Source organism: Canis lupus, chromosome 17 (genome assembly GCF_003254725.2).
Source record: "Canis lupus dingo isolate Sandy chromosome 17, ASM325472v2, whole genome shotgun sequence".
Lineage (NCBI taxonomy): Eukaryota > Metazoa > Chordata > Mammalia > Carnivora > Canidae > Canis > Canis lupus.
Window position 1 is genome coordinate 54516481 of NC_064259.1, and position 25524 is coordinate 54542004.

General features: G+C 44.2%; 1 protein-coding gene across 2 annotated transcripts in view; it reads left to right on the forward strand.

Annotated features, from left to right (window-relative positions):
* CD101 (CD101 molecule) overlaps nt 1-23451 on the forward strand; it is a 49121-nt gene extending 25670 nt beyond the window's left edge. The window contains exons 8-12 of one of the 2 annotated variants that reach the window (XM_049096204.1): nt 2220-2615; nt 10210-10504; nt 12201-13606; nt 18708-22082; nt 23136-23451. In XM_049096204.1, the coding sequence (XP_048952161.1) occupies nt 2220-2615; nt 10210-10439 (626 nt within the window). In that variant the 3' untranslated portion in view covers nt 10440-10504; nt 12201-13606; nt 18708-22082; nt 23136-23451. Of the gene's footprint in view, nt 1-2219; nt 2616-10209; nt 11215-12200; nt 13607-18707; nt 22083-23135 lie in introns of those variants that run through there. The other variant, XM_035700763.2, reaches the window with a different exon arrangement.
* Nucleotides 23452-25524: the final 2073 nt, after the last annotated feature.

Sequence of the window (25524 nt, forward strand, 5' to 3'; positions counted from 1 at the left end):
TCCCACTGTGAACAGAAACTGTACAACTCTATAGGGATGTGTGGAGAAATTGCTTTTCAACATTTGGCTTCCTAAACATAAGGCGAATAAGAGTAGTTAACTGTTGGAATGGCTTACTGAGGGAGTCTCTACTTCCTCAGGAGATCTTTAAAAATGTAATAGAAGTTCCATCCATTTGCATTGGTCTAGGTGTACTGTGGTCTCAATGTGGGCAGGGTTGATTAGATCTCTCTGTATTAGGTCACCTCCAATGTTGATGAAAATTAAGTGAATGTCACAGCTAAGGTTGGGGAACTGGCTGAGATCCAACAGTACAATGCAAATAAGTTAATCTAGTTTAGTGCTTAAAATTTTATTTTCAATGTAGCATGCGAAAATAAGATTATTATAATGAACATTGCTATGTATTAGACAATTAGAGATACAAAGAGAAATAAGGCACAGTTCTTGCCTTAAGGAGCTTACAATCTGTTGGGGGCGGCAGAGCAAAACAATAGTTTAGCATAGGTCTCTCTTTCTGCTGCTCTGGTTCCCCTTCTCCACATTCTTCAGGCCTTTCTCCCTGCTAAACATGGATGTTCCTCAGGGGCAGATTGTGGGTCCCTTTGTCTTGTTATTCTCTGCTCTCTTCAGAATTTCACACCACCTTGGTTTCAACTACCACCTTCAATGAAATAGTTCTTTATACTTCACCCCTGTCTCCTGAGCTCCAGGTCTTTCTTCCCAACTGCCTGTTGTACATTTCTGTTTGGATGCCCCCCCAAGACCCTCAGACTCAGCATGTCCCAAATTGCATTATCATCCTTGTTATCCCCCAAGACCCCTGCATACTTTTGCACTCTCTGTCTGTGGCTGGCAGCCTTTTCTCCCAGTTGGCCAAGCCAAAACTTGACAGTATATGCAGACCCCTGTAAGGAAGCAGCCACTCCTTAGCTCAACCTAGCAAGTACTTCCCACCCAGAAATGTGAGCTCAGTGATGTCTGAACTTTTAGTCTACCAAGAAGTGCTTAAAATCTTTTTTTGTGACATCATGTAATTTGAGAACGTATGCAAATAATCCATCTTCTTTTCAAATTCTGAGGGTTTCAAACAAAATAGATCTGTGGGTGGGGTATGGCTGTCTGGAGGTGGTCAGCTGTGCACCCCAGTGTAGAGAGTGAGTTAAGGAAGAGGCCCCAGAGAGAGATACCAAGAAGGAGTGGTCAGAATTGCAGGAGAGGCATTTTCTCTGACATCAAAAATGAAGAGGATTTCAAGAAGAAAATGGACTTTAGTGATAAAACCTGCAGAGAAGACAACAAAACTAGAGAGTCTCAAGCTGGGGATTGGGCCCATCCTGAGGATCTTGGCCAGAGCATGGGGATGGAATCGGAAGGCTGATTGCAGTAGAGTTGGGAGGAATTTGAGATGAGGAAACAGAGACAGTATCATATAAACTAATCTTACACATAATTTACCATGAAGGGAAGGAGAGAGTAAAAATGGTAACAACAAGAACAAAATCCAGGATCAGACAAAGTTATTCTCTTAAGGATAGATTAATAAAGGTGTTCGCAGTAGAGTTGAAAATTTAGTGTATACTATAATTTCTTTATTTTGTTAGTAACTCTGGCTTTCATTCAAAATTCTCACCTGCTGGTTAGGAGGGGATATTTTTAAAAAGTAAATGTAAAACTCTGTTTAAAACTTAGTCTAATCCCATAGTTTAAATAGTCTCTCCTTGAGTGTATCCTAACACTTGTGTAAAATGTTCAGTCTCTCAGTAGCCTCCTCTTTCCCTGTGTCTTGAACTGAGATGATATCTGGGTATATGGGAGGAAGGTAATTTGCTAAGAATGAGGGGCAATAGTTTAATACACAACTTGAGGGAAGACCAGAAGTTTTGAATGATCCCTCTGGGAAGTTGAAGGAAGAGTTGACCAGGGAGAGGTAAAGCAGCAGGGCAGAGCACCCACTGAAGCTGGGTGGTTTTGAGGGCAGGTCTGTGGGAGACAAGAGGTAAGGCTGAAGAAGGAAAATGGATTGTTTGATTCATAGCACAGAATATTCTAGCAAATGTGGAAGAAGGACAGGGGTCAAGGAAAAATGTTAAAGATGGAAGACCTGACATCTAAAGATTTTAAGATGGCATCTCCTCAGTGAAGACTAGATTTTTCGGAGGAGGTATCCAATCTAAAATCTAGATTTTTCTCTAATTTACTGCCATTTTATTTCCTAGGAAGTAAGATCCGTGTCTCCAAAGTGTACTGGCCGGGAAATGCTACCGAGCACGGAGAGGTGGCCATCCACTGCAGCATGGAGAGTTTTGGCAGTTTAGCTTCCCTGTTCTCTGTCACGTGGTACCGGAACAGGGAAAATTCTGGAAGGAAGATGCTGGTGCATCTGCAGCATGATGGCTTGCTGGAGTATGGTGAAGAGGGACTCAGGCAGCATCTGTACTGTTACCGTTCATCCCCTACAGACTTTGTCCTGAAGCTTCATCGGGTAGAGATGGAGGATGCTGGACTATACTGGTGCAGGGTGACAGAATGGCAGCTACATGGCAACCCAAGCAAGTGGGTCAACCAAGCATCAGAGGAGTCGCAGCACATGGTACTCAGGGTACTGCCTTCAGGTAACTAGGGGTTAATCTGCCATGGCTCATGGTCAGGAGAATCTTGGTCTCTCCTCTTGTGCTTTCCCTCTCAGCTATATTTTGCTGAAAACAATTCACAACCTAAAGAAAGTGACTTTGCCGTTTCTCTATTGAGAGAAATTTCTCTCTCTCTCTCTCTCTCTCTCTTTCTCTTTCAATAGAGAGAGAAATTACTCTGTTGAGAGTAATTTCCATTTCTCATTAGGACAGACAAGGTCTATGTGAGATTTTGGCATAGACATTTAAATGTCAGGGGCTTCCGACCTTCTTCCCCTGCCCTTCCCCTCCTAAGCAAAAAAGCCATCAACATTGCGTCCCTTTAAATAACAAAATAATATCAAAGCAGCATCCTTACCCCTGGGCTGATTCTCCAGTCTCAGAATACTTCAGAATGAGGGATGGGGGACAGGTGACTTTAAGGTCCATGTGGTTGAACCAGAGTCAACTACACCTAAATGTTCCCCATCTCAAAAACAAAACAAAACCTTTCTCGATGAATAAGTGCCAAGCTTCTTATCTCTCTATTATGTTCAGCAAATCAGCAAATCAGCTTTGATCATGATAGTCATTTGGTGTGCCTCTCCTACTGGCAGCTTGCAAAGCATCAAAGGGAGGGAGTGTGCCCAGTAGAACTCGTTTACAGGGTCCTGCAAGGAGGGTAGCTACTTAAAGACCTTGGCTAAAGAGTGGCCATTCCCTGTGTGGGAAAACCATCCTGCTCAGCTGAGTACGCAGCTACAGGAGGGATGTGAAACAAGTGGTTGTGAAGGAAAGGAGAGCATCCTTCCAGCCAATACAGTGCCAAGCATGTACCAGGCATTCATTAAGCATTTGTTAATGAAGGCAAAAATTTCTCTAGCCAGACCAGTAAATCTTCCCTGGTGATCAGTGTGCTATGCTGACTGATGTTGTATCCAGATCATCTCTGAGTCGCTCCTTTCTGGTGCATTGAAGGAGAGGATGAGAGGTGCACAATAAGCTGAACTTACACTGGAAGGGGATGCTGGAGACGCAGAGGTGTGGTCTGGGTGCCCCACACCAGGAAGGGGAAAAAGGATCAATGAAGGATAACATTCCTAAAACACCAGCTAGCTTTGGTGATACTCCTTCGTGGATGTGAGAGGGAGGGTGCTGCCGGGAATGGGTGGCAACTTCTCTGATGTAGGGTTAGTTGCATCCCAACCCCAGCCAGGCTTCTAGAGTGAAAGTCAGAGTTATCAGATTTTTTCCCTAGGGCCCTGACCATTCTTCAGCAGAAGGTTTCTCCCAAGTGTCCAGAGAGAATTTTTCTTCATATCAGCTTTCCTTCTATTCTGACAATAATGGGAGATCCCACAAACCTGAACATATTCTATGCATGTTTTCTCACTGGAATTCCTGGGCTCTGTGGAATCAGCAGCTTTTGTGGTAGAATAAATAGATAATACATGTTTAAAAAAGTATATATCCTGTGAATAAAAAGCACATCTCCTCTGAGACAGGTGGGATCCTTCACAGCATATCTATACTGTTCATCTTTGTGGAATCCTTATAAACCAGGTGAAAGGTTTTAAAAAAGATAAACTCTGGAAACAAAAACATTAAGAATTCAGTGGTCTTTGTATTCTTTACAGTTGAAGAAGCTTAAAAGCCTGTGCCATGATAAGTTGAGGGTTTTCATTATAAACACAGTTAAGGGGTCCCAGGTAAATCCTCCATCGTAGCATCTCACTTCCTCTACCTGGGTACTCCTTCCTGGTAGTTGTGGAGTTATGGAGGCCATGTGGGGGGATGAAAAAAAATCCCAGGGTTTGGAATCAGACAAGCCTAGGCTCAAGTTCCAGCCCTGCCACCTCCTTACAAGCTTTGAAATTATACCCTGGTCACTTAACTTCTGTGAACCTCAACTTACTCTTAAAATGAGGATCATAATACAAATGTGTATAAAGTATCTAGCGTAGTTCCTAGAATATTAGAAGTGCTCAAGAAATGTGAACTCTCTTCCCCCTTAAGCCTCCAAACATGCGTGTGCACACCTATATTTGTATACTTATAGATAAATCCATGTATGTGACAAAATACTTTATGTTGTTCAACAAGTAACTATGTGAGGATCTAAGAACATAAAAACATGTATTACAGAGTCTTTTCTCAAAGAGCTCAGATTCTGACGGGAGACAGGAAGTCCAAAACAGTAGGTATCATCAAAGAAGTAGCCTCAGGATGCAGCAGGAGGAGCAGAGACCGGGCTGGGATAAACGGCAGAGTGGAGAGGAGATCTGGGAAGTTCTCCAGAGTATGGGGCCTATGAAAAGGAAAAGAACATATTTCAGGAAAAGGAAAGACTATTGAGATGATCAGAAAAGCTGTGGTGCAAGAACGAGAGATGAAGTTAGTGAGATGCGGAGGGTACGGATGTCAAAAGTATCCTGCATGCATAGCTAAGGATGGCGATCTGATTCATGAACGTTATGGAGTGTCAGCAAACAAGTTCAAGCAGAGGAGTGACGTCATGAGATCTGCATTTAGAAAGCTCCCACTGGGAGCTTGTTAATGATGAATTGGTAGGGAGCCAGAGAAAGGAGAACTATCTGAAATTGATAGTAGGAACCCAGGTGAGACAAGATGAAGACCTGAATTAAGGCAATGCATGTGAGGACTGAGAGAACAGGAGGCATTCAGTGTTAGGAGGCATCATCTCCAGATTTAGACACTGATTAGATGTATGTGGAGGGTGCAGGAGCAGAAGGGGGGGAATCAAAGATGAACATCAGATTTCTAGCATGGGTGGATAGTGGGGCACTCACTAAATGAGGTAATATAGGGGAAAGGTCTGAAGAGGAAATTGGTTGAAATTTGAATAAGCTGGACTGGAATTGAGTTTGGAGTATGTGGGAATTATCCAGAGAGATCTACTCAATAGACCTGGAGACTTCCAAGTGAGATCTTTGCCAGAGTTGTAGATTAGAAGGTATCAGCTTATAGGCAGTAATGGTGCCCAATGAGGGATTCCTGAGATATACCACTGTTGATCAGGGGAGTGCAGAAGAAGAGCCTGTGAAGGGGAATGAAAGGAGTAGCCAGGAGGAAGAGGGAGGAGGAAAACCCAGTGTTTAGTAGTATCATAGAAACCAAAGGCAGAGAGGGTATCAAAAAGGAAGGGGAAGCAAATAGGCTCAACTATTACAAAGAAGTCAATCAGGATAAGAATGGGAAAATATCCAGTGGATTTCACACTGTAGGGCAATTGCAGACAAGCAATGAGAAAAGTCAGGCCGCAGTGAGAAAGTAGACATATCAAATACAGATTACGCTTTCAAGAGCTTTGAGGTAAAGACAAGAGAGAAAATAAATGGCAAGAAGTGTCAGTGAAGTTTTGCTTTGTTCTGTTTTTGGTTTGGAGCTGGTATATGTTTGGAGCATGGTTACATTCTGGAGGGGAGAGAGGCAGAGGAGAGGACAAAGAGGAAGATTAGAGGAAGGTAGAACAGCAGTTCAACACTTGCATCAATATATATCACCTCCTGTCTGGAAAGTTCCTTCATGTCATCCTTCTCTGGTCAATGTCTATGAATCTTTCACCTCCCAAATTAACTACCGCCTTCTCAGTGACTGACCTTATTCTCTTAGTCATCACACCTAACATCCATCAGCACAGCCAGACTGTACATTCTGAGAAGGCAAAGACTGAGTGTCTCACTCCCAGCGCAGCACCGTGCCTGGCACATAGAGATGTTCAAGGACTTACTGAATCACAGCATGGTCGCACTTCTCATAAGGACCTGCTCCATGTATTAATAAAGTCTGGGTCAAATATAACATGCTACCAATTCTCACTTCTCCAGTGGTTTTCCACCACCTGTATGTGGCACTTTCAGGTTGGGCTAGTTTAGGACTACCTAATACAACTGTGGAGCATGTGGCTCAAGTGAAGGCAGAAAAGTTAAGAGGAATTTCCCAGGGGTGGGGGTGGGGGTTGGACCTTGCATTTTCTTCTCCATCTTACTTCCTTATCTGTGACTATGCCGAGGTAGGGGCCAGAGATACCTTAGTCTTCTACCTCACCTTCAGAGCCCAGACATAAATGTCTTATTCTAGAGAATTCTCTGATTCATTAATAGGCAAGACTATAAGGCTTCCTGGGGCCTGGATTAGTTGTAATAATATGGTGCTTATTACTATTCCCCAGCTTCTATTTGGGTAAGGATGTACTTAGAAAGTGAACCTTCAAGGGAGATATGTGTCCCTATCACTGAAGTTTCTGGAGAGACGATAGAACTTATCTCTGCTACCCTAGTACCTCCAACAAAGTCTGGCAAGTAGTACATAACAAATGCTTGATGAGAGAATGAGTAAGAGAGTCTTCAGTTGAAACAGGATGCTGACAGGCATTACTCATTCTGGGATGTACTCCTATCAGGTTACCTACCCCTACTTTAAATTTCTGGGCAGGAGCCAAGTCTCTCACATGGCCACACTTGGCATAGTCTGTTGCCAAAGTTTTGGTGGGGGTGGAGGAGGAGTCGGTAGCCCCCTTATTATCCTGTATCTTTCTTCTGCTGAGGTCAGTGTTTCTGAGGTAATATCAAAAAGGAATGCTCCTCGTGGTGTGTTTGGCTGTGGGTGGAAGCAAGTTATAAACTAAACCTTGTGATGAAGTGTTCTCATTACATTTTTGGCTCTGTCTTGCAGACCTTGTACTTTGAGCATTGGGCACTTACTCGGATTGATTCAAAATGCCAAACCTTAATGGTTTTGAATGTCACTAATTCTAATCCAGATATGGGTGAGAGGCAGATGGTGGGAAATGGTGATCGTGGGATCCAGAGCTAACACTGCCCTCCCAGGAGAGGTAATTTAGAAGCACTGGAGCTGACAGTTGCTAGCTGTTGGCCAATTCAGGCCTGTGAAGAGTGCACTTTGCCATCCTTTGATGGCAGATTACTCCAAACAGAGCTGCCTCCTCCCCATTAAGATAGTCAAACTCTCTGGCAGTCCCTTTGTGCTGAAGGTAAGAGTCTCAATGGCAAAAAAAAGCCAAGTACCAGATTACTTTCCACCTTCTGTGTGCCTGCCCCATCTCCTCATTATCACACCATCATCAAACAATGGTGAGACTGAAGTGGACTCTCACCTTCCAGTTTTCTGCCACCCATGACTGGGAAGGGAAGTCAGAGTCTCCTACTAAGTAGTCATTTGACTGATCTCAGTGGATTGTCACCCAGTTGTGGCAACAGAGGGACCAGAGATTTAAGGGGGAATCTTGGCTTGTGGAAGAACATGGCCAAGCATATGGCCCCTGTGTGGGGAATCAGCTTGTTCAGTCATGTTGTCTGTCCCATCTCTTGAGAGAAAGTTGCCTAGGATTTTCCTAACTTGCTTGCTAGCATTCCAACTAATATTCATTTCTTGCTGACTCAACAAATGCACTGGGCATGTTAAATATTATACATTGTCTCATCACAACTCTAGAAATTATTCCTCATTTATTAATGAAGAAACTAATCATTAAGGAGGATAAGGACTGGTCCAATGTCAATAACAGTAAGTTGAAGAGCCCAGTGTGAACCCAGCTCTCTTCAAGATGGTAGTCAATCACTATTGTGCGTATGAGGAGTGTGAAGTGTCAAAGCCAGTACTCTTACCCACCATTCCCTACAGCTTCGTTCTCTTTCCGCATCACCATCTATACCTCCTTCTTATCTACATGCCTTCAAATATATTCAGATAAGAGTTGGGAGACCTATTGTAGTCAAGCAGGCCTTGGAAAGAGGTGTCGGGTAGGAAATGGAGAGATAGGGTGGTAAAGAATTAAAGTCTAGCTTTACCTTTGCCCACCATTTCAAAAACAAAAACCAAATTTCAGCTGGAGAATATAAATGAGACCAGAGAAAATCCAGGCCACAAACCCCTGAAGCACTTTGTGAGTCCTGTTCAGAGCTGCCAGCCTAACGCTCAGGGATGATCTTTACTCTGCTCAGTGATGATGGCAGCCACCCCTGGGTTCCTGTGGGTGGGTTTCACTCACGCATCTAATTCCTTCATCAGTTTCCACTGATGACCTATGGACAAAGTGCTAGACGAGATAAAAAGATGTGTAAGGCATTGTCCTTCAGGAGTTCACAATGTGGGAGTTGGACAAATGTTTAGATTCTTCCTTGACTTCAGCAAAGATATATTCTTCAAGGTGCAAGATGCATCAGCAATGCCCAAAATGGACTTCTTGCAGCCGAGGTTAGTGGAAATGACCTCTAAAGCCGTTTACATCTCTAAGAGTCTATAATCTCATGAAGCCCATAGCTTAACTTCTGAAGAAGAAATTGCTTATGGCATTACAATTTTCCAATAAAATCACAGCTCCTATTAGCATCTGATTTTTCAGAAGAGCCCGGGTTTCAACTATCCTGTCCTAAGTACCTGTAGTTGGAAGACTACATTTAGTCGTTGGCATTGCTCAAAGCATGTGTCTTTCTGCACAAAGAGTCTATAAACCCGGTCCTTTGACTTGTGAGTCTGGGTGCTGCTTCCTAGCTGTGGTGTTGGCAGTCCTGTCCCTTTGCTTCCCTGTCCCCATGCTGGGGAACCGCTCTGGGGCCGCAGGTGCGTGCTTGGCATGTCTGTGTGCTGACGGTGCTTCCCCACGGGCTGCAGCTGCCTGACGGTCGTGTGCCCCAGCTTGCCTTTCTATGGTATCCTCTGCCCATGTGGTTGCAGTCAGTCCGATTCACTTCAGATAGGCAGAAGTTGTCACGCACGTGTGCAGGGCACTGCAGGGGCCACGGAAACACACGACACTGTCAGGCATACTCAGGCACCTGTGATGAAATGAAGGAGATGGGTCAGGGGGAACAGAAGAGGTCTACACCCAGGGACGTGTGAAGAGAGGCTCTGGGAAGACTGTGCCTGAGGCAGGTACGATGACCTTGGGGAGGAAGTGTCTTCTGAGCCGGGTCAGAGGGACCCAGGGGATTAGGGTACAGAGAGTGTGCCTGTTGGAGGCCATGGTATGAGCAACTCAGGAAAGGAGCCCAAAGGTGGGGGGTACCCTGGAGGAGACCCATCTGGAGTGTCAGGAGGGGATGGAGCTGCTCGCTGTGGGTGTGTGTGGGTGTGTGTGTGAGTTGCATGCGTGCACGCGCACTTAAGCAGCAGTGGGAATCATCCCATTAACAATTCAGGACCCGCAGCCGAGTTGAGAACGAGGGTTGAATTCTAGATCTCTTTTCTGAAGAGAGCAGATTAAAGGAGAGGTTTGCTTTTTTTGTTTTTTTCTCTCCTGGCTGTTGGTTTTAAGTAGGTCACGGGAACCCCGGTGGTTGGAACGGGCTGGGTGAGGGCAGCCGAGGCCGGAACAGCGGCATGGCATGCGGGACCTCTGTTTGCCCCACTGCTTCCCCCTTTCTGCCCACGTGTGATTTAAAGCGCCCCCCTCCAGCTCTGCTCTCTGGCCCGCAAGGATGTTACCTGTATCGGCCTGTATCAGTACCCACCCCCCACCCCGACCGCACCTGCACCCCCCACAAGGTGTTTATCCGTTGATCAGGGCAGGTGAGCTGGAGACTCATTATCTTCTTTGTTCCCCTTTCCTTTGCAGAGCCCACATTTCCTTCCAGGGTCTGCTCGTCAACATCTTTACTCTATTTCCTGTGCGCCTGCCCCTGCGTTCTGTTCATTCTTCTGCTCATTTCCCTCCTCTGCGTGCACCAAAAGGCCCGGAAGTTGTCAGCGCTGAGCCTAAAAGCGCAGCAAGAGAAGTCTCTCTGGGTGAGCCTGAAAGGGCCTGGAGACTGGACAACCAACCGGAGGGAAGAGGAAGACAATTGAACCCGGAGAGCTGCCTGCAGCCCTGGGGAAGGTGCGGGCTTTGGAATTGGACTGAGCGGTGGCAGGTGAATGGATCCTGATTGGGTTCTTCTGAGTGTCTGTGGCCTTGGGCAAGTTACCTAGGAATCAGGGGGAATGTTTACTGGGCAAGTACCCGGGGCCCCACACCCCTGACTGTTTCTTCGTGTGTTACCCTCATCTACCCCTGGCATCGTCCCAGGAGCAAGATGATTTATCCTGTTTTTCATTTGCCCACAGAGGTTCTGGCTCCCTGTCTGTAGGGGGACAACCTCCCTCACACAGCCTCTTGGGGTGAGGGTGCTCTCTCCTCTCTCCTCTCTTCTGTCACTGATTCCTGGGAAAACTCTCCGAGTGGTCCAGTCACACTGGCTCTAGGTCATCTTTTGCCCCCCAATAAGAGGCTCAGGAAGGGGCCTGACGTCAGCGAGGCAAAAAGGAATTGGAGATATGCCCTTCATTCACATCAGATCTTTCTCCCAACGCGAGTGTGACTTCCTTCAAAGCAGAAATCTTGCCTTTCCCTCCTCCCATCTATAAGTGCTTCTCAAGAATAAGCTCTGCAGGGACGCCTGGGTGGCTCAGTGGTTGAGCGTCTGCCTTAGGCCCAGGGTGTGATCCTGGAGTCTGAGGGTCGAGTCCTACATCGGGCTCCCTGCATGGAGCCTGCTTCTCCCTCTGCCTGTGTCTCTGCCTCTCTGTGTCTCTCATGAATAAATAAATAAAAATTGTAAATAAATAAGTAAATAAATTGGAATCTCTGAGGGTGAACCCTGGCTTTAGAATATTAAAAAAAAAAAAAAAAAGGAATAGACTCTGCATAGAGGATGCCTAATCAATATTGGTCCTTTGATGAAATTATAAAGCATTTTGTAGTCTGAATCCTTTCTTTCTTTCTTTCTTTCTTTCTTTCTTTCTTTCTTTCTTTCTTTCTTTCTTTCTCTTTCTTTCTTTTCTTTCTTCTTTCTTTCTTCTCTTTTTCCTCTTTTCTCCACTATCATTAGGTCATTGTTAAGGAGAAACTTTTTACAACAGTGCTCTAATCAGCCCCCAAGACCTCCTACCTCCCCTTCCTCCCCACACCAAAAGACCCATCTGGGTCCTGGCTCTTAGCCAATGCCTTATTTTCTTTGATGTACCAGCATTAGGTAGTAGCACAGGGCCTTGTGGTAGTTCTTGGGGAGAGAAGGTGTAACAGTGCCCCTGCCCTCTCCTCCTCCAGCAGGAGCTTGGAGCTCAGGGGAAGCAGTGAGTCAAGTCTGGCTCCTCAGGGCCCCCTGTTCTCAGCCACGAGAGGTCAGGGGGTCTGAGGTTGTGGAGTGTCATGGCTTAAGGCTTTCAACAATTGTCCCCCAGGATATAACAACTGTTCCCACTGGGCCTGAGGTCTCCTCCTCTTTGTTTAAAAAGCTGCTCAGGCCTGGTGGTAGCCAGAATTAGAAATCAGTGCCACCTAACAGACTTGAGAAAACGCATCTATTTATTATCTACGTGACCAACTGTGTGGCTTTAAACCTGGTAGTTTGCATATCCAAGGAGAGCAATTTATTTTTAATTATTTTATCAAGCACACACGTCTTCTTCAAACATAATTAGTTCCTTTGCAAGGCGAGCATTGGTGGCTATGAGAACTCCCCACGTAGACCCTGTAGGTTCCTTATGTTCATCTCCCTTTATAGGCTCATTTGAAATACTCCAAGTGTTTCCTTAAATATGTCAACACATTTGTCTCTTCTCTTTCAGGTAGGGTGGCATATTTTTTAGAAAACAAAGACTTCGGCAGCCCTGGTGGCTCAGCGGTTTAGCGCTGCCTTCGGCCCAGGGCCTGATCCTGCAGACCCAGGATCGAGTCCCAGGTCCGGCTCCCTGCATGGAGCCTGATTCTTCCTCTGCCTGTGTCTCTGCCTCTCTCTCTCTCTCTCTCTCTGTGTGTGTGTGTGTCTCTCATGAATAAATAAATAAAATCTTTAAAAAACAAACAAAAAAGACTTCTTAGAATTATGTCCCCTGCCTTTTTTTTTTTTTTCCAGAAACCTGTGTTTTAATTGGGATTTGAAGGGAAGGGGAGCAGAATTGAGCCCTGTCAGATAATCAGAGCAGATTCTAGTGCTGCCCTCTGCCTGAGGTACTCTTTCCCCGACCTCTTTCCTCTCTCCTCACCTGGGTCCTACCTTTCAGCTCATAGCTCACATGCTACTTGTTGGTGTTTGAGTCCAGCATAGACATTGCACAGAGCAGACACTCAAATATCCAAGTGCCTCACCCAGAGCAGAACATGGGAATGATTATTTCCCAGTGAGCACCTCCTCATGCCCAGAACCAGGACAGATGTGAGGGGTCCAGTGATGATTCAACCAGACACAGCTCCAGTCCCCTGGGGTCATGACTTTGTTTCTTCTGGATGCTATACTTGCATACAGCATGTTAGATGTTCTAAGAAGCTACATTGCACTATGTGGCCCATTATAAATTTTTAGGCAACTAAACCCCAAAGTCATCTTTTCTCTTTTTTGAACTGAATAAAGTTTGTTTTCACCTAAGTCAGTAGACATTTTACATGAAACTTCTTCTCTTTCCAAGTATGTACTTGTTCCATTTCACTTTCTAAAGCTTAGTGGAGAACTTGGCTTTTATTCGATTTAAACTTTTCCATTCTATGTCAGCACCTGGTTTTCCTTTCAGCGTCTTGTGTTTAAAACCCCCTTGGCAACAGAACAAACCTGTCTCGGGAGTTGGCTACCTCTGGCCCACAGGCCAAATGTGGCCCATCACCTGTTTTTGAAAATATGAGTCACTGGAATACAGCCATTCCCGTTTGCCTGCATATTACCTCTGGCTGCTGTCATAATAAAACAGCAGAGGCAAGTGGTTGCCATGGAGACTGTATGCCTGGAATATTTACTATCTGGCCCTTTACAGAAAAAGTTTTCCAACCCTGCTCTGTTTCAGTGGCTAATGTTCTATTTGTCTTAGCCATGCACTGTGTTCCTGGGAAACTTGATTTGACCTATTATATCTGTATCTGTTATATACCTGATTAACTGAAGAATAATCTTAGGTCCTCCAGATTGGTGTCTAGCCCAAGCAACTGTGAAGTGCAAATCCTCTGCCACACTCCTACTAAAGATGGAAAAGTCATCACTCCAGAGGTACTCCTACTCTGTGCAGGATGAGATGATATGCAGATGAATGAGTCATGAATAGGCTGGTTTAGTTCTTTTAGCCTTTTGAGACATGAATAGGAAAACAACTGATGTATGACAGAACATGAATGCAATAGTAGAAAGTCAAGTGCCATAATACTCTCTGACAATTGCACAGAAATTGTTCATCATCTCAGAATTTCAGGGCACCCCCATGCCAAAGGGATTGTTATTCCTGTCCTGCAGGTAAGACACGGATGCTTAGAGGGATTGGGTTGATCCAGGATCATCCAGCCATATGTAGAAGAGTAAAAGCTCTGATTTAGGCCTTCTGACAGCAAATCCTAGAGTCTTCCCACCGGAGACACTATGCTCAAACTTACAGCGATGGGAACATCTAGTGATAATATCCACCTCATGTGGTTGTTATGAGGAAGGAATCAGATACTTATATGGAGATAAGTTTTAAACCATTTCAAGTCACAAGTGAATGTTGGCATAACCAAGTCTTTTTTAGGCCTCACCTGTCTATGCACATAAATTAGCATAATCAAAAATCTTTAAAGATTTTATTTATTTGAGAGAGAATGAGAGCAGGGAGAGGGGCAGAGGGAGAAGCAGATTCCCCACTGAGCACGGAGCCTGATATGGGGCTTGATCCTAGGACCCCTAGATCATGACGCTTAACTGACTGAGCCACCCAGGTGCCCAATGATAATCAAATTCTATAGACTTTCGCCCCAAGCTACTTACACAGGGTGTGGGCCATCTATAAAGCATTCTTCAAGTATTTCTGGAAATTCCATAGGATTCTGGGAATTAATATGAGTTCATAAACAAGTCCGCTCCCATATGGTTTCCTGCTGCTCTGTTCAGATCTATGGGCTCCCACAACCACTGGGATTCTGGATCCTATGATATGTCAAAGCTGGACAGTGTTCACTGGTAAGCAAGGAAAAACACCTCTCATTCTGCCCTCATATTGTACTCTGGATTGCAAACAAATCCAAAATTGCTTGTGCCCCCATATCTCCAAAAATTGTGAAAACAGGTCCTTTAACTTTTGCCGAACACTTCCTTGCTCCATAAGGTCTGGGCACCAGCCAATCTGGGCCCAGTCTGGGAGAAAGATGTCATGCTGTTTGCCTTTCCCCATGCTCAACAACTTGTACGTATTTATCCCAGGCCTCCTGTCTGCCCTGCAGTTGACTCATGCAAATTGTGCTTCCTGGGAGGCCACCCACTCATCAGACAGGTCCAGGGAAGTTTGCATTCTCTGCAGGTTCAGCTGGGACTTCCTGTCATATTGGCTATTAATTTTTACCCCGATTCAGTAAAGTGCTATGGCAATTGAGAAATCAGAGACCACTTCATAGAAGAGATGTCGTGTAAACGAAGCTTCAAAGTCAAGAAATATTTTCACAGGAAAAGCTGGGAGAGAAGTTGTTCCATGAAAAGCAGTTTTTAGAATAGCTTTGATTTGATATAAGTGTTAGATTTATAGAGGGAAGCGATGGGAGATACTAAATATGGAATGGTTAGAATGAGGAGCGGCAAGAGACTAGATCTTGAACATGCACAAAAACTTGGACTTTATTTGGTGGACAATGGTGTGAGCCATCGAATGCTATTTAGCAGGGAAGGAGCAGCTCTCCTTTAGGACAGTTGACAAAGCAGCAGGATAGATGATGGGTAGGGGTTGAGTGAGGGCTGAGGCAGTACCCAGGCAAAGCAGGGCAGCTAACTTTAGGAAACAACCTCCACTTTCCTAATTTGTGTAACAGGGATAAAACTAATTTAGCAAGGTTTGAGGACTGAAGCAAATTATCAAAAAGTTTTAAGGATTACATCAAGCTCATAGAGGTAGCTGATGTATATTTGTTAAATACAATGGCACATGTTTTTCTTTTCTTCAGTTTAATAAATATTTGTTAACCTAATTTTCTATTGGTAAGTGTAGAGGTAAGAGAGTTCTGTCTTTTCAGGATCCCTGGGTGGCTCAGTGGTTTAGTGCCTGCCTTTGGCCCAGGGCGCAATCCTGGAGTCCTGGGATCAAGTCCCGCATCAGGCTCCTGGCTTCTCCCTCTGCCTGTGTCTCTGCCTCTCTCTCTCTCTCTATGTCTATTATAAATAAATAAAATCTTTAAAAGAGAGAGAGAGAGAGTTCTGTCTTTTCACTTAGCTGGCTTTCCATTTGCCTTATCCTTTTTTTTAAGACTTTTTTTTTTTAAAGTAATCTCTACACCCAGTGTGGGGTGCGAACTCACAACCCCAAGATCAAGAGTCACCTGCTCCACTGACTGAGCCATCCAGGCTCCCTTACCTTATCTTTTTATGCTTGCTTTTGTGTTTAATTTACTTGTTAGATATTTGGAGTTCCTACCATGTCATCTTTAAATCTGAAGCTCTTTCTGGATCAGCTCTGACTTCCAATAGAGATACGTTGACTAGAAGCATAATTATCACATTAAACCATTCGCTGAGATGGAAGACTACTTTGGACAGGAGGTGTGAATAAGTTCATATGTCAGAAATAACCAGTAAATGAAAACCCAAATTCATTATGCCTTTATGGTCACAATGGTACAAGATGTTGAAAGTGTATAATTCAATTTTATATGGAGAGATAATCCATTTTCGTGGATTGAAAGCCTCAATACTGTTAAGATGTCAGTTTTCTCCAAATTGTTCTATAGAGTTGATTCAGTAGTTATCCATGGGGGAGGGAGGGCATGGTAGTTGGGCTCTCCAAAGAACATTTGGCAATTTATGGATGCATGGTTTTGTGTGGCATGGCCTGGGGAAGGGGGATTTGTGACTGGCACCTAGTGGATAGAGGCCAGGGATGCTGCTAAACATCCTCCAGTGCACAGGACAGACACCTTTCCCCATGGCATGAATTGCCTGGCCCCAAATTTCAATGGTGTTGAGGATAAGAAACTCTGATTTAACTGAATCCAAATCAAATTTGCAGGCAATTTTAATAATTGACTAGCTCATGCTAATAAATTAAAATATAAATAATCTAGGAAAGACAATATTTAAAAAGAAAAAGTTGGAGGAATCACACTCTTATGTTCCGGGACCTTGTATAAGGCTATAATAATTAAAATAGTGTGTTATAATAGGGGCAGCTGGCTGGCTCAGTCGGTGGAGCATGTGACTCTTGATCTCAAGGTTGTGAGTTTGAGCCCATGTTGGGCATGGAGATTACTTCAAAAATAAATGAATAAAGTCTGATAGTATTAAAAAAAAAAAACCCTAGTGTGTTATAGGTGCAAGTATAAACAAGGAAACCAATGGAAGAGAATAGAGTCCAGAAATACACCTGCATATGTACATTTACCTAATTTCCATTATAGGTGCCATTGCAGTGGGGAAATCATTCCTCTTCCAATAAATGGTGCTGATATAACTGGATAATAGTATGAAGAAAATGACCTTGACATCTACCTCACATTTTATACTACAAAAGAAAAAATTAATTGGACATCACTAAAATAAAACCTTTCTGTTCATCAAAGACATCATTAATAAAGTGATTACACAAGCCATAGATGGTGGGGGAGAGAGTCACAAAACATATCAAATAAAGACTTACATCCAGAATATATACAAAACTCCTATTAATCCATTAAAAAAAAAGAGAGAGAAGGAGCATGAAACTCAATTTAAAAATAGGTAAAAGACTTGAACAGAGATTTTACAAAGGAGAATTATGGGAACAGTCAGTAGTCTTATGTGTCAGTTCAGGCTTCATAAAGCATATGCCAAGATGAAGGGGTCTCCAGAGGGAAATGCCTATGAAGGAAATGGGGATGGAGCAGGAGAAGGTGGGGGGAGAGCCCTGGACTGTGGTGCAGGTTTGATATCTATAAAAGGAAACTGGGAAGGAAGAAGGATTATATAGGAAGAACTTTAAAGTCAGTGCAATTTTGAGATAATCTGGGTCAAGCTGTTGGGAGTCTCTTGAACAAATTTTGGCTGTTGGGAGGAGTTCCTCACTGGGCAGAAATGGCCTAGCTCTAGGATCTCTGCCATGCTTAGTCTTTGACTGGAAACAGCCCTGGGAAAATGTAGCCTCAGCTACATTTAGTGATTGTAGTGTAGTGTAGTGTAGCCTCAGCTACACCAATGAGCATGGTGACAGATATGAAGATCTAGCTGCTGGAAGCTGTCAGTCAGCTATGTTTCCTGCAGAAGTTTCTCTTGAAGCAAGATTTCACAGCACAGCTCTATGCCACAGCATCTGAAAAGATGCTCTGAAAAGATCATTCGTCGGCCAACTGAAAATTAAAACAATGAGCTCCCTCTATCATCATGATGATTAAAATGTAAAAGACAATATCAAATATCAAATGCAGATAAGAATGTAGAGTTACCACAACTTAATACATTATTGGTGGCAGTTTAAATCTGTTCAACTATTTTGTAAAATAGTTTGGTAGGTTCTTTTTAAGATTTTATTTATTTATTCACGAGAGACACAGAGAGAGAGAGGCAGAGACATAGGCAGAGGGAGAAGCAGCCCCCCCCCAGAGGGAACCTGATGCAGGATTCGATCCTGGGACCCCAGGAATCACGACCTGAGCCAAAGGCAGACACTCAACCACTGAGCCATCCAGGCACCCTTAGTTTGGTAATTTTTGAGAAAGTTAAACATATACCTGCCCTATGACCTAGCAATTCCCCTCCTTGCATTTACCCAAGAGAAATGAATACCTATATTCACCAAAAGACACATACCAGAATACTTACAGCCTTATCCATCATTGTTAAATCCTGGAAACAACCCTATTGTCCATTTGTAGGTGAATGGATACAGAGTTTATGTATACTGTGAAATACTACACAGTAATAAAAATGAACAAGCTACTGACATACATGACACCATAGATGAATAGCATAACATTTTTTTCATGAAAAAAGCCAGACATGAAAGGGTATGCTCTATATGATTTGGTTTCTTTGAAGTCCAAGAACCAGCAAAACGAATCTATGGTGACAAAAGTCAGAATAATCATTTCCTCTGGCAGGGGGAGTATTGGCTGGAAAGTAGTACGAAGAACCTTCTGGGGCAACCGAAATTTTTTTTATCTTTATCTAGGTGCTGGTGCTGTAGGTGTATACCTATGCAAATATCGACGAAGCTGTTTTCTTAAGATTGAGCAATTTCTATAGATAACATATAACTTAATAAATGTACAACACAAATATAATAATATATAACTTAAATAACGTATTGTGTATGAATAACCTAAACCTGAGTTTTGAAAAACAGCATCTCTTTTTCAAACCGTGTTTGAGAACCAACTAGATGACCAACGCAGAGTGAGGGATTTTAATGTAGAGGGATATAAGATTTATTTATTTGATAAACATTTTCTGATATTCTGCATGTGCCAAGACGAATGCTAGGAGCTAGGAATGCAGAAATATAATGGACATCATCCATCCCCTCTAAAAGGAAAGGAGAAATGAGTTAATGTTCACTATGTTGAACAGCCATCATGAGTTAGGAGGACTGGATCTTTATGACAAACTTCTGAAGCTGAAATTAAACCATAAACCAGGAAAAAGCAGGTAAGTATCATGTCTTAAGTATCGTGATCAGTAAGTGTCAGAGCTAGTATCTAACCCCAAGTGCATTAACTCCAAAAGCAAGGGTCTTTCTATTGTATTGTTCCTCTAGTTATAAAGACTCTACCATTTCATTTTGAGCAGAGATCTGTTCACACAAGGTGGAACGGGAGGGCCATGGAGAAAAAATAATCATAGGTGCTTGTTTTGTCACAAGCTAAGTGCCAGTTTGCTCTAAAAAGGGGAGATGAATTTGGAGTGGACAACAGGGGACCCCTTTGCACTCTGTGTCCTGATTCCCACCCATTCAACCCAATGCATGTTGATTGCCTGGCCGCTCTGTGCTACCTTATGAGGCCATTCAAATAAGCACATGAGAGCATGTTTGTCATGGGCTCTCATAAGTGAAGGCGATTGCTACAAGTTCTTGACTCTGTCTTTAGGAAATCTCTGTATTGTTTAATGGTCTGGTGGCAGCTATTTGTACCACCCTGCTGGTGGCAGAAAATTGAGGATCTTCTGTTCTTAATAACCCAAGGTGTGACCAGCCCCATTAAGATGGCGCTGATGTCAGAAAGGCCTTTATTACTCTATATGGGCCAAATCCCTTGTAGTCCTAGACCTGACAAATTGGGATGCTGTGCAAAAAAACACCACTATTAAAGCAAAACTGAGGCAGTGTTACAGGAGTCTGAAGTAGCTGGACTTAGCCTTGATACTGAAGAAGGGCTACTGGCTCTGTCCAACGGCAGGTCCTAACACACACACATGCTTTTTTTTTTTTTTAAATCCAAGTCTCGGGTTCAAATTCCTCGCTTGAAACTTTTCTTGACCTAGGGAAGGCATCCATGTAGTCTTAAGTAGAGGGCATTCAAACACAGTAAACCAAGAGACTTCCCAACTGGCAATAGCAGGCTAAATGGGGACTGTGATATTTAGTAATCCTTTCATACAAAAGAAATCGTCAGCACATGAGCCCTTGTGGAAAGTAAGAGGCAGCAAAATAAAATCAAGACCATTAAACTATCTCCTCTTAGGTTTCTCCACTTCAACTTTTTGCTCCTTTTAGGTGGCATGCCCAACAAATACATCTGGTTTCTTAATAGTCAGGAAGGTGAGCTTCAGATTTAGACTTGCCTGCATGCAAATCCTGACATCCATCACTGGCTGTGTCATCTTTGCCAGTTAATCTCCTTTTGCCCCATCTCCCTCGTCCCTAAAAAGGAAGCGATGTCCATTACTTCCTGGAGTCTGTTGGAAGGGTTAAATGAGATATGCACGTACAGGAGTTAGAATTCATGAATGTTAGGTTGTGGTCATTATCATCCTTGATAAGCTGGACATTTTAATCCTTTTTACTTCTGGAAAGAAAACCAGACACCTGCATTTTGTGTTCTAGTTCTTAACATTAATAGTGGACAGAACAGAGTATGGACATGAAATACCAGCAATGGCTTTGCTACAAAACGGGATCATTGTTTGGGTCCACAGACCAAAAGCCTAATTTACAGAAGGGTAAGTATGAAGTTGCAGGGAAGAGTCCTCATCCAAGGCAACGTGGACAGAGGAACATTTGGACAAAATTGTCTAAGTGCTTTATAGTTAAATGAAGAGCCATGGTACTTTAATTCAGGAGTTCCAAGTGAAGATATATAAATATATGAGAATTAGTGGGGAATGAAGTCACCAGAGACTCCTATCCTGAGGTACTTTATACCTGTATTAATTAGCTAATTCAATTTGCATGTAGATTCGAGTGCAAATGGCACATTTGGAAAACAAATGTTATGGTAGATAGCAAATAATTAGCTTCGGAATTTGTTTTAGTCAGCACAGGCTGCCATAACAAAATACATCAACTGGGTGGTTCAAACAACAGAACTTTAGTTTCTCACGGTTCTGGAGACTGAAAGTCCCAAATCAGATGCCAGGCAACTGGCAAGGGCCCTCTTCCCAGCTTGTAGACTGACAACTTCTCGCTACGTCCTCATATGACACACACACAGAGAAACACACTCATACAGAGGAAGAGTCTCTCTGCTATCATAAGGGCACTAATCCTGTCATGAGGGCTTCATCCTCAGGACATTATTTAACCTAATTATCTCCAGATAATGGCCCCCACCTCCAGATACCATCACATTGGGAAGTAGAGCTTCATCACATGAATTTGGGGAGACGCAATTCAGTCCATAGAAGAATTCATAGCATAATTCATGACTTGAACTGTGGTTTGCTCCCTACCTGTGTTCTTCATGCCTGTTAGCATGGTTCAGATGGAGTAAGTTATTTGATATTTCTTATTGTGCATGCACACACCCGGGCAGGGCATACAGCTTAACAGCAAAGCCACTCAAGTGGGCAGAATTTCTTTACCTACCACTTAGCCACGCTCCAGCTCTTCTTCTATCAGACAGAGGAAATTAGGAAAGTGGCAGGAATTGTATCACCCTGAAAAAAAGTGTGAGACTGGAAAGGGCATAAAAGAACCTGGGTGAGTCCTCTTCCACAGCCCTCCTTAACACTGTTTTGGTCTCCCTTGGACTGACAGAGATATGTTGAGGGTTGGCGAGAGGGGTAGTGGGGAAAGTGGGAGAAAAAGAGGAACTGGGAGGGAAGAATCAGGCAATTAGCATATGAGTGAGAAAGCAGAAATAAAAGTCAACAAACCACAGAAAGAAGACCCTCACAGCCCAGGCTCCACCCAAGCTTTTCTCATGGGCCCAGGTGCGGAAGTCCTATCCCCAGCACCAGGCACCAGCAGTGTCTGAAGGAACCTGCTGACCCGGAGAAGGAAGAGGCTGCCTGCTTAGAGGAAAGGAACTTCCAGATGCCGGGAGAGGCAGCCGGGCCCTGAGCCCTGAGGCCAGGCCTCTCTGTCTCCCGGCTACCATGGAGGACGGTAAGCTCTGTCTGCTGTGTGGAGGACTTCTGCTGAGTGAGGTGAAAGTGGTCCAGGAAACAGAGGGTGGGGAAGCTCTAAAGGAGAAGTAAAGAGCTGGGAAGAGCTCCATCTTTTGAAGGGGATGCCCTGGGCTACCCAGGAAGGCTGCCTCAGATCTTCATCAAAAGAGTTATTAACTCTGCTTCTTCTCATTGTCCGACCCTGGCAAATCCCTCACCCAGAATCCGCCAGCCTTCATCCAAATGCACGCAAAGCTGGAGAGAGAAGTGGGCAGGAGGTGGCCGATTAGATAAAAAGTGAGAGGTGACAGGCATTGCCAGGCAAGTGGACAAGACAGGAGATGGTGTGACTGAATGAATCACTAGCCTGGCGCCAGGCGAGGGCCTTTGCCCTGAGGAACCACATCCCCCTGCAGCGTCCAGGCCACTTCCTGTGCTGCTCACCAAGAACAAATCTCCCAGGTTAACCTCACTTCCTCTTCCGCTCAGCTTTGCAGGCTGGTAAACCAAGGGACACGTACAGAGCACACGTGAGCCGTAGCAAGGCTCTGGAACCAGGAGTGACGTGGCCCTCGGGGCTGACCCGGAGGGCCGTCCCTGAATCATGACACCTTGGGCACCACGTTTACCCACAGGAGGCCTCTCCAGGTTGTGCTGAAATGCTTCGCATTTCTCCTGGCTACTGGGAGGGAGTCAAAGGGAGAGGCCTTGTCAAGTGTTTGGTTGACACCGAAGTCAGGAGACAGCATTAATAGGTCAGCTGACAGGAACAAGATTCAAAGAGATCTAGACAGGTTAGAATGATGGATCTCTGCCAACAGGATGAAAGATAGAATCCAGAGTTAAGCTCGGGCAATTAGATGCATCAGGTAAAGGAGAGGCAGGTTCATGCGTGAAAGATGAATGCAGCGGTTCTGGTTGGTTGTACACTTGATATGAATGACTAGCATGACATATTCGTTAGCAAGGAGAGAGAAGTGGTTTTTTTGCTGCTTTATATTGCATGGGTATAGTGGTCATATACGAAATAAAGGAGAGAATTATCCCACAGGATTCTTCATATTGAGTTCCAGTTGAGATGCCTCAAATTAAGCAAACATTCACTGGAAAGTGCTGGTGAGGGGGTCCAGAGGGGACAGAAATGATTGCAGCAGCTGGAGCAGACTCCCCGAGGACTGGGAATTCGAGCAGGTATGGGGAGGATGAGAGAGCCGTATTCAAAAATGTGAAAGTGACATTGAAGAGAAAATTCAATGGATGATGCGGAACTCCAGATTACGAGGAAGTGGAAATTTCAGACAGAAAGGCATATTCCTCCTCAATATACGTTAGAATTAATTGCCATTTTGAGCTACTCTAATAAAGAATTTGCTGTGACTCCAAAGTCCTATGCTGAATCTGTTAGGGATGATGTGGAGGGGACTGGGTGGGCATCCTAGGTACCTTTAGGTCCCTTCCACTCTGAGGTTTCATTTATTTCACTTACCAGATATGTATTGAATTTCTACGTACCGTGGTGAGCAAGTTTCTAGGTCCTGTAGTCCCTGCTTTCTTGACACTTACACATATAATCTATGAGGGCGAGACAGACCATCAACAAGGAAACAGCAACACGCAAATGACATGTTATGCAGAAAGCAAACAGGGTGCTGAGGCAGAGAAGAGCAGGGAAGGATCTCTTTAGATTAAGTAGTCATGGAAACTCTCACTGAGGGGATACTTCAGCTGAGACCCCAAGAGCTAGGGGCGAGGCTTTTTAAAGAACTAGGAAAACACGGCAGGCAGAAAGTACAAGGTGAACAATAGACTTAAGGGGAAGACAAGCCCAGCACAGTGAGGCAAGGAGAGCAGGTCAGGATGGAGGGCACACAGGGGCGGGGAGGACAGTGCAGAAGGTGAGAGAGAGAACCAGACAGGGTCAAGGTCACATGGGCAGCCTCCCCCCGCCCCCCACCTCCCCAGCATGAGCCAGGATGAGGATTTCAACGTTTCTCGAAGTTCAGTGGAGAGCCACCAAAGCATTGTCAGCAAAGAGTAGCAGAATCTGATTCATGTTTTTAAAAGGTTAGTGAGTGGGGCACCTGGGTGGCTCAGTGGGTGAGCATCTGCCTTTGGCTCAGGGTGTGATCCCAGGGTCCTGGGATTGAGTCCTGCATCAGCTTCTCCCTTTGGCTATATCTCTGCCTCTCTCTGTGTATCTCTTATGAATAAATAAATAAAGCCTTAAAAAAAAAACTTAAAAAATAAAATAAAAGGTTAGTGAGTTCTGGAAGACCATTCTAACAGACAGAGGCTGTTCTGCTCCAGCTCCTAGGTTAACTCAGCAAGGAAATGGAAGGGGAGCTAGCCTGAAATCTGCTGGAGTTTGCTCAGCCAAGCCCAAAGCTCCCAGCACCTAGGGAGGCTCACAGCAAAAGTCTTTGGAGTGGATTCTCCATTTTCCACTTGAGAACCTGGGATCTTCCCTAGTGACATTTGTTACTCCTGAGGAAATTCAATTCAGCATGACACCAGAGCACATGCACATGGTCACCGAGGTCCTGAGACTAGGGCATCTGGAACTCGAAAAAGGCAAGGGCTTTAGGGAATGAATGAGAAGGGTCCTTGCTTTCCAATGATATTTGGAATTTGGGTAGACGATAAGGTCAGAATTAAGCAAAATAACTAGTATAGAATTAAGGAAAAAAGGGGAAAAGGTATTCTTGCTATAAGGTTTGGAATGACATACCAAAAAGTGGACAGGAGGAAAAAAGAAAATAAAAGGAAGAATGAATGATAGGAAGATCAGGGTTAAATAGCTGGATTGAGAAGCGAAGGAGTTTATGTTATTTTATTTTAAAGGTTGTATTTATTTATTCATGAGAGACACGGAGAGAGAGAGAGGCAGAGACACAAGCAGAGGGAGAAGCAGGCCCCAGGCAGGGAGCCTGACATGGGACTCGATCCTAGGATCCCAGGATCATGCCCTGGGCTGAAGGCAGGCGCTAAACCACTGAGCCACCCAGAGATCCCCCAAGAAGTGAAGGAGTTTAAGAGGTGCTGTGGTAGAGGTGTGGAGATATGGGTTCTCCAGCTGTTTTTCCACCAACAGGCTAGCAGCATTGCACACTGTACAGAAAAATGGGGAAAAAAAGAAAAGAGCTGCCAATAATCCTGCCATCTTAAATAAGCATGATTATTGTTTGGGTCATTCCTTCCTTATTTTTTCTTATGCATCTGCTCTTAATGTAAAGACATCTGGATTTTTTTTTCAATCAAAGGAGTAACACATGTGAGTTGCACAAAGTAAGAATTGCACCCATCTCCCAACCCAACCTCTCAGAGCCATAGGAATGGAACTCAACAGTGTATTAGTCTTAGAAGTTAATAGTTTCTTGTGGGGCACCTGGGTGGCTCAGTCGGTTAAGCATCTGACCCTTGGTTTTGGCTCAGGTCATGAT